This window comes from Volvox carteri, assembly GCF_000143455.1.
Source record: "Volvox carteri f. nagariensis unplaced genomic scaffold VOLCAscaffold_230, whole genome shotgun sequence".
NCBI classification, from domain to species: Eukaryota; Viridiplantae; Chlorophyta; class Chlorophyceae; order Chlamydomonadales; family Volvocaceae; genus Volvox; species Volvox carteri.
The window spans coordinates 18,289-30,173 of NW_003307768.1; the positions used below are offsets into that span (position 1 = coordinate 18,289).

Below are 11,885 nucleotides of genomic sequence, written 5' to 3' on the forward strand. Positions count from 1 at the left end.
CAAGCAAGGCCCCAACGAGGCGGTAGCCACGTTTGCGAGCCGATACCAGTCCTTGGTTCAGGACCTGCCCGATATGCCCGAAAGCACAAAATGTTTCCACTTCTGCATGGCATTGTTACCCGCGTTGCGCAAGGCAGTTGCTTGCAACCCGGTAACCTTGGAGCCGCATACGACTTATGCTCAGCTCCTTGCTCATGCACTTGGCGCGGAGCGCCAGCAGCTGCTCGAGAACGCATCCGGGCGGAATGCCGTAAAGTCTAACGCAGCTATCCCCGTTCCTGCCAACCAGGAGCCAGAGGCTCCACCCATGAACTACGCCGCTGCGGTTGGACGCGGTCGGGGCGGGTACGCTCCGAATGCTGGCCGTGGCGCAGGCGGCACCGGCCGCGGTGCGGGTCCAAGCGGGCGGGGCATCAAAGGTGAAAGGCCTACCGATGCGTGTCCAGGGTAGCCAGGGTAGCCAACTCATCGGCTACGAAAACCCAAAACCCTAAAACCACGAAAAACGTTTACCGACTTCTCCCTAGACTGCCGGCGGGCTGAGTCGTCATCTAGGGCAACATCCTAGGCGGTCGCCTTGGTTCCCGCCCCGGCGCCCGAACCGCCGGCGCCGTTGTTGACGTGCCACAGGGGGCACTCCTCCGACCAGTGCTGCTCCGAGTTACACCACCAGCACCTCTGCTCCTTCCGGCGACGCTTCAGCATCGCTTTTGTGATTTGCATCCCACCCGGGCCTAGCCTATCCGCGTACTCGTCGTCATCGACGGGGCGGCCCCGCTTTCCCACGCGCTGCCATCCGGTGCGTCCACCTCCGCAACGGTGTGGTACCACGTACGAACGCGAGTAACCACGTCCAAGAAGGACTCGGCCAAGATGGCTGTTAGAAACTAACCGATCGTGAACGATGAAGGGACTTCGGCCTGTCCGAGTTTGACAGACCAACGGTTGATAACCGGTCCGCTTGACAGCAATACAGGGCTGAGCCCTATTTAAGGCGGCTTGAAGCCGACCTGAACGACGACCTCTCAACTCTGGATTTCACTACAATCTTCACCTACACTTAGCTACCCGTCTACTTCATCGGCGCCAGTCAACGTCGCCTCTACCACGCTAAATTCGCCCAGGGTAGATACCACTACACCACCCCTTCCATCGCAACACCCGCAGTCAACGGCAGTCCCTGCACATGCCACAGCCCCGGTCAGTGACGGCCTGCCAACCCGACAGCAGCAGCAGCAGTGGCGGCGGCGGAAAGTCGGGAAGTCCACCGCTGCTCGGGTGGTAGCGCTGACAGCGCTAAGTCTAACATGCCCGACGGCAGCGGCGGTGACGGAGGCAACAGTGCGGTGCACATTGCCAACGACATGCTGGTGACGGCGGACAACCTGCAACCTGCCCAGTTTAAATGGGAGGGACTAACGGCTCACCTCGACTGTAATCACAAATTTAGATGCTTAATTCTCCATACTGACATTCTCCTTACACTTCGTCAATTGCTTATACTTTACTGTTGCAACAACTGGCAATGTGTGGGCAATTTGCACTGTACGACCAATGCAAGAAAACAAACCGTTTCAATCATTGGAAAAGGCACACAGCCCACAGGCTTGCTAATGCCAGCCGATAAAAACTTTCGCCTAAAGCTTTCCAAGAACAAGGGGCAGGAGAGAGGGGAAAGTGCGGGGAAGTGGGGCGGCAGCCCCACGACCCCGCACATCCCCCCAAGATTACCTGGCCACCGACAGGCAATCATGATAGGGATGAGCGGGAGCCAAAGGAAACATTTAAAAGCATGATTTCCGATTTCTGGACCCTTCTGCGAAACCTCGTGAAAACTGTCGGAAACTCCCGAATCCCTGAAAATGCTGTATTTAATGACGTTCTTGCTTACTAAACGTTATAAGTGGGCCCTACGTGCCGTCGCGCACCTGGGATGCGCTCAGAGCACTCTCCGGCACCCCTCGTCACTCTATGGTCACCCGCCTGAGGCGAAAGGCTCCTTCATCTGAAACTTCTTTCGTGCCATTGGTATATTATCATGAGGATACAACATCAGGCGGGACGGGACCCGCGCACTTTTGCGCGATATGGAGGCGCATTCCCTTGGTCTATCAATAGAGATTTAGAATAGCTTTCAGACGCAATTTAAACGGGGCGAGATATGAAAGTTAATATGTTAGGAAGCTAACTTCGCCCACAAATTTATCTGAATTAATTCCATTGGTCCATCGATAGAGAGTTAGAATGGCTTTCAGACGCAATTTTAATCGGGGCGAAATATGATGAAATGTTACACCATGACTGACGGACGGATGGACGGACGGACGGACTGACAGCAGTGAACCTAGGGGGCTCGGCCCCCCGAAAGGCGCTTCGCGCCCGGGGCCTCGCCCAAAATTTTTTTCATTCTGGACACGTGCAATTTTGTTTCATCCGTTTTGGAGATGGATTGCCCAGGCTTACAGGCACCCTGGCATCCATTCAAACCCATGGAGCCCAAGGCTCACCAAGTCAGATTCGGGTGAAAAGATAATTTACGTGTCCAGACTTGTTTCAGCGACCTTTGGTAAATTTCAAAAAAAATTAATTTACCCCTTCACTCCTGATTAAAGATTTGAGCCAATTCATGCTCAAAGCATGAATTAGCATCCTCAAACCATGAATACCCGTTATGGACGGTTGCCTCATTAATTTTCAGTGTTCATGCATACGCACATGCAAATATACATACTGATATACGGACAAGCAGCCAAACCGACTAGCAGAAAGTCAAGCAAAATGCACACAATGACGACGAACCGCTGCATTCAAATGGCCGTCTACGACTGTCGTGAGAGCCCCGACCAGGCCCAACCACAAACACTGAAACAGCAAATGCATCACACATGCCAAATCCAACGGAGGACTTATGCTGTAAAAAAACTGTTACAATAATCGCGGGACGTCAACATCCGCGAAAGGGGGGAAGTTTCAACGGGGCGGATATCTTTTTAACTCTTTCACCGCTAACAAAGCAACTCTTCATTTCCATTTTCGCCATCCTTTGCAGACAAACGTCGAATGCGGGTCGCCTAGCAGCTCACGGACGACACATTTCATTCACGGTCGTGTCAGTGTTGTGCATAAATAACTGTTCCTCTCCTGGTATTCGCAATCGTACACGTTTTCTGGGAAATGCAACATGAATCGCGCGCCCAGCAAAAACCCACCGCGTGACACCCTAAGGAGCGACGAAGAAGGAAAAACCCTTAGCTCTTCCATCCCCCCAGGTTTTCTTCACTCCGTCTCCTCCCCAGCCCGAGCCGCGCCGCCGGCGCCTCCACCCGCTGCTCCATCATATACCAGACCCGGACCCTTCCCCGCCAAGGCCATCACCTCCTTCCGCCTTCACCTCCCGCTACGTCAGCCACGTAGGGAGGGGTTCTCGCATTCCCGCGTCCACTACCGGTTAACAAAGTTGAGGCGAATGATTCCAAAATAGGAGGCGATTCGGAGCAGTGCCACAAAACCGACCAGGATGAGCACCATCCAGCCGCGCATGCCATAGCTGCAGAAATGGCGGGCCAGGCCATGGAGTAGGGGTTGAGGGTTGGGGGTCAGTCGGCGCAGGTAAGGAGGGTGCAGGCAATAGGTGAAATCCAACCATCCGCCACAATCCATGTTAGGCGGTGAAGAATTAGGTAAACATACGTATGCATACACACTTCATGCTTTGTTAACAGTATGATGACGTAAGGCGCCGTACACTCACTCGTAGTCAAAGTTTTCCTTCACGAAGGCTGCCACGGGCATCGCCAGCCCTTCTCCCAGCTCCACCTGCTCGTCCCACACGTCCCCCAGCTGCGTGATGATACAGCCGTAGATGATGTAGGTGATGGGGTTGCCGTAGTAGGCCCACAAGTACCAGGGCTTGATGTCCTGAGTAGGACACGAGAAAAGGAAAGAATGGGGGGGGGGCCCCGGGACAGGAAGGGAGAAATGGTGAAGGTGAAGGTAAATGATGTAAATCTAGCAGTAGAGAGAGATGGCAAAGATTGACAGACAGATGTGACTTTGGGGTTAAAAATCGAGGGACAGGGAGATCGACGAGGTGCGCACGGGGTGCGTAAGTGGGAAATAGCGAACGTCGCCGGTTCTCAGCCGGTGCAAGCACACAAAGCATACAACACAACACAGAACATGCATGCACAAACGACGAGTTCCCCAAGCAGGGCCCACTGATTCGTCGCCTGGAGCGCGGTCTTAAACCTAAAGCTGACAGGTCCCAGTGAGGAAGGGCGGTATGTGGATGGGTGGGTGGATGGGTATGTGGATGGGTGGGTTTTAGGGTCTTACCCTCCTGTAGATGAGGAAGCCGCAGAACAGGTTCCACAGCAGCACCAGGCCCGAGCAGCTGGCAATAGCCGCCGGCATGTTGGGAGACAAGTTCATGAAGCCCATGCCCATGAACGTGCAGACCAGCAGCGCAAACCAAATATACAACCTGTTGTACAGACACAAGAGTATGTTGTTACAGGGTGGTTAACTTCGCCAGCGGCCCCCTTTCCCGGGGCAGTCCCTGCTCTCCCCTGCTAGAGGGGCACCCTAATCCGTCACCCCATCCGACTTCAGAATGTATTCGTTGAGTTCGGCAACTCACCACCAGCATCCAACCAAATCTAGCGGATCAACGGCGCATCAACTTAGTTCCTGGTCAGCTCGCAAGTTGATATTATCACGTCCTACACCGTCCATAAGATGGGGGGCCACCTCCCATTTCATCACTCCTCAAACACCCGAGGAGCCGGCAGGCGGATTTGAACCCGGGTCGACTGGGTCGACTGGGTCAACTGGGAGCAGAAGTCAGGCCTTAACCTCTGCCAGCCGCCTGCCTATGTTTTTTGAAAAAAACAAGAGTATGTACGGCAGTCGTCCAGCGTGTGCTTTTGTGCACGCCGAAAAGATAAGGGAGAGAACTGTGAACAACAAAACGCCAAACCAAGAATTGACGGGACCCACCAGAACCACAGCGCCTTGGCCGCCGTAAACTCGAACTGTACGGTGCAGTACATGATGACGACGTACTGCAGTACGGCATGGGCAGCAGGTTGCGGCGGAAACCGGAGCGGGGCATAACACACACGATCATGGAACTGGAGCGGCTACCGGTTGTAGTACGAGTACGGCAACTGACTGCAATCTCCAAGGATACCCTTTCAACTTCTCACCGGTGCCCCCAGCCTGAGGCCCCTAAACCCCGACATTTATGCCCGCGTCCCACTTTTCCCCTCCTTTTCCTCCCCCCGAGGCTCATTTACTCGGCACGACGTACCAGGACGGACTCCAGAAACACAAAGGGCATCTCGGACATCGACTGCACGGCAGCAAATACCACTGGGCTGTACATGCCGGAGGCCCTCTCCCGGTAAAACACGACACGCTCGTTCATCACTTGGGGCATGATCTGTGAGGATGTGCGGAGGGGGATGGAAGGCGGTGGATTGGGGTGCAGGGGGCCCCAGCTGTGAGTGTGACGTAAGGGGGACGGTAGGGGAGCAGTCATAGTGTTGCGGCATCATGGGAAGGGGCAAGGGGGAACCAGGACGCGAGGGGACGTGCGGCACCACTCGCCGTGGTACGGTACCAAGAGGGCACCCGGCAGGTTGTCTGGCGCCATTATTTTGTACGGCATGTCCGCATCACGATAACCGAATGAAGGGTCCGCCCACCTCGTACCTGGCCTTACCCCCCCTCCCCACACACACCCTTTATAAACATGACAGACTAGAAGCTGCATGTTTGCGAGCTGTGCCTTATGACAATTAAACTTACAGATCACCTCCCCTCACTTAGCCTCAACATCCCCACCCCACACACACATCACCAAGCGGAACCCTCTGCTCTCCCACCTCCCCCTCCCGCCGCCCCTCCTCCCGCTGCTGCTCACCATCATGAGGTTGGTCATGGGTAGGAACAGCGCACCGCTGAAAATGACACCCATGATGTCCATTAAACCCACCATCGAGTTCCTGCAAATGGTCAACACAGTTGCGTGCACCATATCAGATGTCTCTCGGTCAACCAAGAGGGCTGTCGCCGCCGTGTTTTTCTCCCTCCTCCCCACCCCACGCACCGTTCCTTCCCCCGACCCCAGTACAGCGAGCCGAGGATCCACGGGAGCGCAAAGGCGATGCCGAAGCGCATTCCGTTGTACTGCGTATTACGCCACTGGGAAACAACCCCCCGCCTTAGCAGTAGCCACATCTGCATGTGGGCGGGCTGGCCGTAGTGCCGGGTGACGCTGCCAGCGCCGTCCTCCTCCGCCTCCTCGGTTGTGGCGGCCTTTCCAGCTTCGATATCCTTAATGGCAGTACAAGTAGCAGTAGCAATAGAAGTAGCAGCAGCAGTAGAACTAGCAGCAGCAGTAGCAGTGGTAGTAGCTATCGTTACGGTGCCGACACTGCCTCCGCGGATGCCGGTGGTCGTGCAATGCTCCTCGATGAGCCGCTGAGCGACCCTGCGGAAGGGAAGGGCCGTTCGGAGGCCGTTCAGAGGTATGGGCTTGTGTGTATGACATACTATATACGGTTGTTTGACATACTGTTGGCGCGTAATGTAGGCAAGAACCGAAAGTCACAGGACGGATTCGCTCCGCCAAGGTCTGGGCTCTTGTCTAAAGATAGAGTAACAAAACTCTGTCTCTTTGTTAATATATAGATATTAATCATCCAACCCAGGCTCCCTCCCGAGTATATATAATATTCGTTGCTTAGGAGGCCGCAACGACTTCTGTCGTAGAGTGTCCCTTCGGACCACCTGACGGCTGGTTAGACCGAGGTGTCTGTTCGATTAGGGTAGGAACCCTGAAAGAGTGTCAATCCTTAATTAGGAAACACTTATTAATCTCAAAGTATTCATAGACTGTTCATAGATCAGTCTTAATCAAATCACGCCTTCATCGCTTGGCGATTTGGCTCTGTAACGCTATAAGGCGCTACAACATCTGCCCCCCTTTCTAGACGCCTGCGTCCACGCGGCGCACAGTCCAATAGGCATCAATAAGAGATCTGTCGGGGAAAGCAGGTTCCTCAATCCATCTGTTATTCTCATGCCCGTGACCAACCCATTTCACGATACCGTGTCAGGGTTCGGTTTCGGAGCTTTCGTTGATCATGATCTAGGATGCGTTCAGGTGTCCATACAGAGGTATATATATCAGGTTCAATTCCGACTGTAGGTCGAGGAGGTCGTACAGTGCCATCAGATCGATAAGGTCGTAACAACGATACATGGAACACGTTATGGAAACGATATTCCTCTGGAAGAGTCAATCTAGCAGCAGCAGGATTGATCATCTTCTCAACCGGGAAAGGTCCAATCCATCTAGGCATCAGCTTCTTCGAACCTTTCTGGAGGGTCAAATTCTTCGTACTAGTAAGACTTGTTGTCCTTCAGTAAACGACACATCAGACTCAACGACGGGGCTGGGCCGTCGCGACCGGTGCCCTCGACACAGACACCGCCGGTACCTTTGAGTGCCGCGGAGAACTCCACAAAGAAACGCAAGAACGACCTCTCAGCGACCGAATGGGCCATTTACAAACAATACGGTCTTTGTACGAAGTGTGGTCGCCAGGGACACCTCGCTAAGACGTGCTCGAACTGACGTGTTGCCCAGCTGCCGAGTGGCCAGCAGGCTGGGACTTGCCGAATAGAAGACGATGATTTGAGACTCGAACCGCGCGTAGACCCTTTAGAGACTTTCACGCAACCGAAACCTGTCTTGGCATCGGTGTGTGTGCAGATTGAGCGCGAGTTGAGACCTTTAGAACATCCGCTTGCATTACGTGCGCATGATCATCCTCGTGATAGACTACCTTCGTCGATTACGCGAAGTGTATGTGATGCGTGTTCACGAATGCGAAATCTTTGCGACAATAGAAGCCCGTATTGGGAAGACGATTACGTTTGACGCTTGTGCAAGTGACGATGGCAATACTGTCGTATGTAAATCTTTTGGATCAGAATCGCGTCAATTTCTGTCGCTTGATTGCTCCGGCCACACCTTATGGCTTAATCCGCCAGTTCGAAAGCTTTACGCTTATCTGAGACACTATCGACGTTGCAAAGAACATGATCCTAGTATGGCAGCTTGTACTTTAGTGCCTGAGACGCCAGGGAAGTTTCGCACTTTCCTAGAAGGCGTTGATTCAGACTTTTCCGAAAGGCACTCGACTGTACACAGCTTCCTACCCGGGATGTCCAGAACCTCCTCCACTGACAGAACCTTTGCAACTATGGTATGATTCCCCTTCTCCAGAACAGCGATTGAATCCGAGTTGCTGCTTGACAGAGAAAGATGCGTATTTAGACCTGTTCTCAGGGAAACTCAGTGAGGAGACATCAGTACGCATTCTTCCCGATACAGGCGCAACGCACTGTTTCATCGCTAAGGCTTTGGCAGACCGTCTTGGATTAGCCTTAGAACCTTCGCCATGCGCGCCGGTACGCCTTGCTGATGCATCGTACGCGTCCGTCGCTGGTGAATGTAAAACTCGCCTTCGCATCGGAAGATTTCGAGCCGAAGTCCGTTTTCTCGTACTGCCGACGTTAACCACGTCCGCTGATGTTGTTTTGGGTCAGAATTTTCTGAGAAGATACCGCGCAGAATAAAGACCCGCGGAAGGTTCCTTGAGATTGAGACGACCCACGGGACTTTCGGTTACGTTACGATCGGAGAATGCGCCATCTCCCGTAACGGCCTCCCATGTACCATCAGTCACGCTTCTTGAGAAAAGACCTGAGACAATTCAGATCGTCTTCCGAAAAGAGCTTTTCGTGATTTGAACGAAGCTGGCTGTCGATCGTTGCTTGTTGTCGTGAAGCAAACCGCATCCCTGCTCTCTGACACACCAACGCTTAATGCTGTGGATCTGCCGCTACACATTGCTGAGAATGAATCCCTTGTGGAGATTATCAACGAATTTCCGAAAATTTTCGCACCGATCACATAATTACCACCGGATAGAGGTGTTAACCACACTATCCCGTTGGAACCGAATGCGCAACCGACTTTCCGACCCCAGTGGCGACTTTCGCCGTTAGAACGAGAGGAAGTAGAGAAGCAAGTCAAAGATTTGCTTGCGAAAGGCTTTATTCGTCCTTCGACGTCGCCTTTCGGCGCTCCGATCCTCTTCGTGACTAAGAAAACCGGAGAGTTACGCATGTGTATTGATTACGGGGCTTTGAACAAGATTACTATCAAGAATCGATACCCGTTGCCCCGGATTGATGATACACTCGATCGTCTCGCTGGTGCATCGATTTTCACGGCCCTTGATTTAGCTTCTGGCTACCACCAGTTGCGGATTACTCCAGAAGATGTTTCTAAGACGGCTTTCACAACCCATCTCGGACACTTCGAGTGGCTTGTATTGCCTTTTGGCCTATCGAACGCCCCCGCAACCTTCCAGAATTTGATGAATCGCATCTTTGCACCGTACTTGAACCGATTTGTCACGGTCTATTTGGATGACATCCTGATATTTTCCAAGACCCCCGAAGAACACGCACGCCATTTAAGGGTGGTGTTAAAGGTCCTTGAGGAAAATCAGTTACATGTCAAGCTTTCCAAGTGCGATTTTTGGAAGGACGAAGTCCAATATCTTGGACATGTCGTGAACGCACAAGGTATCCGTATGGATCCTAAGAAGGTTGAGATTATTCGAAATTGGCCATTGCCAAAGGACATCTCTGAACATCGATCTTTCGTTGGCCTTGCGAACTATTTCCGGCGATTTATCGCAGGTTTTCGCTCCCTTGCTGCACCCCTGACCGATCTCTTCAGTGCGAAAAGATTACCAGATGAATGGCCTGAGCAAGCCATACGAGCCTTTGAAACGCTCAAAGCTCGACTATCGAACGATGTTTTGTTGAATTACCCGGATTTCACAAAGCCTTTCGAAGTGATCTCAGATGCTTCGCTGAACGGAACTGGCGCAGTACTCCTGCAAAATGACCGACAGGTCGCCTTTACCAGTAAGAAATTTTTCCCTGCTGAACGGAACTACAGTACGGGTGAACAGGAGCTACTTGGGGTAATCAAATCAACGCCTTGAGAGAATTGCGATGCTATTTTTCGATGCGAAGGCGAGTTTTACATTCACCAGCGTTAGGAAATGTTAGGAAATGTTAGGAAATTCCCATCTTAGGATGTCGAGCCCAACGATATGTGGTTGTGGAGGTTATCCAATAGGTTCAGTGGGAGGTGTATCCCCTCGCTATCATCATTTCTGGGCCTGTCCGGTGGCACAGGCAGTAGCAGATCAACTTACTCTCTCAATAGGAGTGCCAGTCTCAAGGGAGCAACTTTGGCTTATCCAAGCCCCACAATCAGTGCAACAATGTGTTTGGGATGTTGTGGCTCTTGCTGCGGTGTCAGCCATGGAGCATGGGAGACGTTATATGGCTGCAAACATGAAAACCAACCCGGCACTGTTACCTGGCCCTTCCCTTACGGAAGAAGCAATTTGTCGAGTTATTGTTGACTTTTGGGGCCGCATTCAGGGTTTCGCAGCTTTGGGAATTCCACGGAAAGGTTGGGATTCCGTTGGCGCACATCACCCCTTCTTGAGAATTATATCTGGCAAATTGCTGTGCTCGCGAGAGCGGTTACCGATGAGAGGTTAATTATCTGAGGTGATAATCTTTTGGTATATTAGTCTCTACTGCAGTGCACGGCCAGCTGGCCCGATGGCTCTACTCTTCGGGAGTCTGGAGCCCACTGTAACAACCACACACCAGCGACGGACGCGTACGATGCATCAGCAAGGCGTACCGGCGCGCATGGCGAAGGTTCTAAGGCTAATCCAAGACGGTCTGCCAAAGCCTTAGCGATGAAACAGTGCGTTGCGCCTGTATCGGGAAGAATGCGTACTGATGTCTCACTGAGATTCCCTGAGAACAGGTCTAAATACGCATCTTTCTCTGTCAAGCAGCAACTCGGATTCAATCGCTGTTCTGGAGAAGGGGAATCATACCATAGTTGCAAAGGTTCTGTCAGTGGAGGAGGCTCTGGACATCCCGGGTAGGAAGCTGTGTACAGTCGAGTGCCTTTCGGAAAAGTCTGAATCAACGTCATGCCTTCTAGGAAAGTGCAAAACTTCCCTGGCGTCTCAGGCACTAAAGTACAAGCTGCCATACTAGGATCATGTTCTTTGCAAGTGTCTCATATAAGCGTAAAGCTTTCTAACTGGCGGATTAAGCCATAAGGTGTGGCCGGAGCAATCAAGCGACAGAAATTGACGCGATTCTGATCCAAAAGATTTACATACGGCAGTATTGCCATCGTCACTTGCACAAGCGTCAAACGTAATCGTCTTCCCAATACGGGCTTCTATTGTCGCAAAAATTGTCGGATCAATTCGCATTCGTGGACACGCATTACATACACTTCGCGTAATCGAAGAAGGTAGTCTATCACAAAGATGATCATGCGCACGTAATGCAAGCGGATGTTCTAAAGGTCTCAACTCGCGCTCAATCTGCACACACACCGATGCCAAGGTTTCGGTTGCGTGAAAGTCTCTAAAGGGTCTACGCGCGGTTCGAGTCTCAAATCATCGTCTTCTATTCGGCAAGTCCCAGCCTGCTGGCCACTCGGCAGCTGGGCAACACGTCAGTTCGAGCACGTCTTAGCGAGGTGTCCCTGGCGACCACACTTCGTACAAAGGCCGTATCGTTTGTAAATGGCCCATTCGGTCGCTGAGAGGTCGTTCTTGCGTTTCTTTGTGGAGTTCTCCGCGGCACTCAAAGGTACCGGCGGTGTCTGTGTCGAGGGCACCGGTCGCGACGGCTGCGACGGCGGTCTGGCGTTCGAAGGCCCAGCCCCGTCGTTGAGTCTGATG

General features: G+C 52.6%; 2 protein-coding genes across 2 annotated transcripts in view; one reads left to right on the forward strand and one right to left on the reverse strand.

The window, feature by feature from the left end:
* VOLCADRAFT_100921 (uncharacterized protein) overlaps positions 1–1,796 on the forward strand; it is a gene marked incomplete at both ends in the record, with an annotated part of 2,933 nt that extends 1,137 nt beyond the window's left edge. The window contains 3 exons of the mRNA XM_002959412.1: positions 185–345; positions 631–799; positions 1,746–1,796. Of these exons, the coding sequence (XP_002959458.1) occupies positions 185–345; positions 631–799; positions 1,746–1,796 (381 nt within the window). The remainder of the gene's footprint in view (positions 1–184; positions 346–630; positions 800–1,745) is intronic.
* A 1,645-nt stretch (positions 1,797–3,441) lies between these two features.
* On the reverse strand, positions 3,442–6,249 carry VOLCADRAFT_100922 (uncharacterized protein; the record flags this gene model as incomplete). The annotated part of the gene is made up of 7 exons (XM_002959414.1): positions 3,442–3,547; positions 3,752–3,918; positions 4,336–4,483; positions 4,999–5,063; positions 5,312–5,443; positions 5,927–6,008; positions 6,113–6,249. The coding sequence occupies 7 exons, from the start codon at positions 6,247–6,249 to the stop codon at positions 3,442–3,444; spliced, it is 837 nt and encodes a 278-aa protein (XP_002959460.1).
* Positions 6,250–11,885: the final 5,636 nt, after the last annotated feature.